The following is a 1,127-nucleotide window of genomic DNA, read 5'->3' as shown; positions in this document are numbered from 1 at the left end:
GATGTTTTCTTGATGTGCACTTAACCTTTATATAAAACTTCTCTTATACATGAGTTTCTGTGCATTTGTTTCTCTAAAGTACCCAGACTAACACAACTTGGCAAGGCATTCGGTAGTTTTGCTACATTGGGAGCCCTCCATCCCCAACTCCCGTGCATATCCCAGGTGAGACTCCTAACACACTCCCAGTTTGTCTACCCCGCCTCCTCATCCTGGCTCCCCGGAGGCCACAGCCTGCTATCTGTACCCGTGAGCACCCAAGTTAGCTGGGTATGGAAGGGCTTTTGTGAACAACCGCAGCTAGCAGCATGCTTCGGCAACCCCAAGCTCAGAAGAGTCCAAGAAGATCTGCTTTGCTTCTGTGGAGTCAGGAGCCAGGACCCTACACTGCAACACCAACAGGACTGCTAGCCTTTGGGACCGGGGACAGGGTGGGGCAGGGCAGATCAAAGCACCATCAGGCGCTTCTACTAATTTTGAGTTGCTTTTTCCCCCCAAAATGTTTTGTCCCTGACGTGTCTTCATTTCCTCGTGCTGTCTACAGGGCACCTGTCCTCACCACCTGTGGTAGACACCGGGAGCGGCAAGGTCCTGGGGAAGTACGTCAGCGTGGCTGGATTTGCCCAGCCTGTGGCTGTTTTCCTGGGAGTCCCGTTCGCCAAGCCCCCTCTTGGATCTCTGAGATTTGCTCCACCGGAGCCTGCAGAGCCCTGGGAGTTTGTGAAGGATGCCACCTCCTACCCTCCCATGTAAGCCACCGGGGTGTGGCATTGACATCTTTCCGTGGAGGTGCCGCCTCATGGTGACGCAGCACAGAGTCAAGGCGTCAGCTTGTCTGGAATTTCATAGTGGGCAGCACAGCCGTTTCCTATGCTCCTGGAGCTCGCACTCCAGAAGGAGGAGACAGTTTTAAAAACAACGTGCATATTAATAAACAAATGATGCAGTGTGTTTAAAAATGCAAACCCAAACCCAGTGCTGTCAAGGTGACTGCGACACCTGGCAGCCCCGCTTGGTTCCCGAGCAGAACTCTCCACAGAATTTCCTTGGTTGCCTTTCGTCTGTGCCGCCACTGAGTGGGTTTGAGCTGCCAGCCAGTGGTTACCAGCCAGATGTTGACTACTGGT

At 53.2% G+C, this 1,127-nt stretch overlaps 1 protein-coding gene across 1 annotated transcript in view; it reads left to right on the top strand.

Annotated features, from left to right (window-relative positions):
• CES1 (carboxylesterase 1) overlaps nt 1-1,127 on the top strand; it is a 27,506-nt gene that overhangs the window by 2,496 nt on the left and 23,883 nt on the right. The window contains exon 2 of the mRNA XM_013005198.2: nt 545-749. Coding sequence (XP_012860652.1) covers nt 545-749 — 205 coding nt within the window. The remainder of the gene's footprint in view (nt 1-544; nt 750-1,127) is intronic.

The sequence above is a fragment of the Echinops telfairi genome, unplaced genomic scaffold (genome assembly GCF_000313985.2).
Source record: "Echinops telfairi isolate 266 unplaced genomic scaffold, ASM31398v2 ScPeMD7_2291;HRSCAF=2852, whole genome shotgun sequence".
In the NCBI taxonomy this organism is placed as follows: domain Eukaryota; kingdom Metazoa; phylum Chordata; class Mammalia; order Afrosoricida; family Tenrecidae; genus Echinops; species Echinops telfairi.
This window is presented reverse-complemented; position numbering and strand designations above follow the sequence as displayed.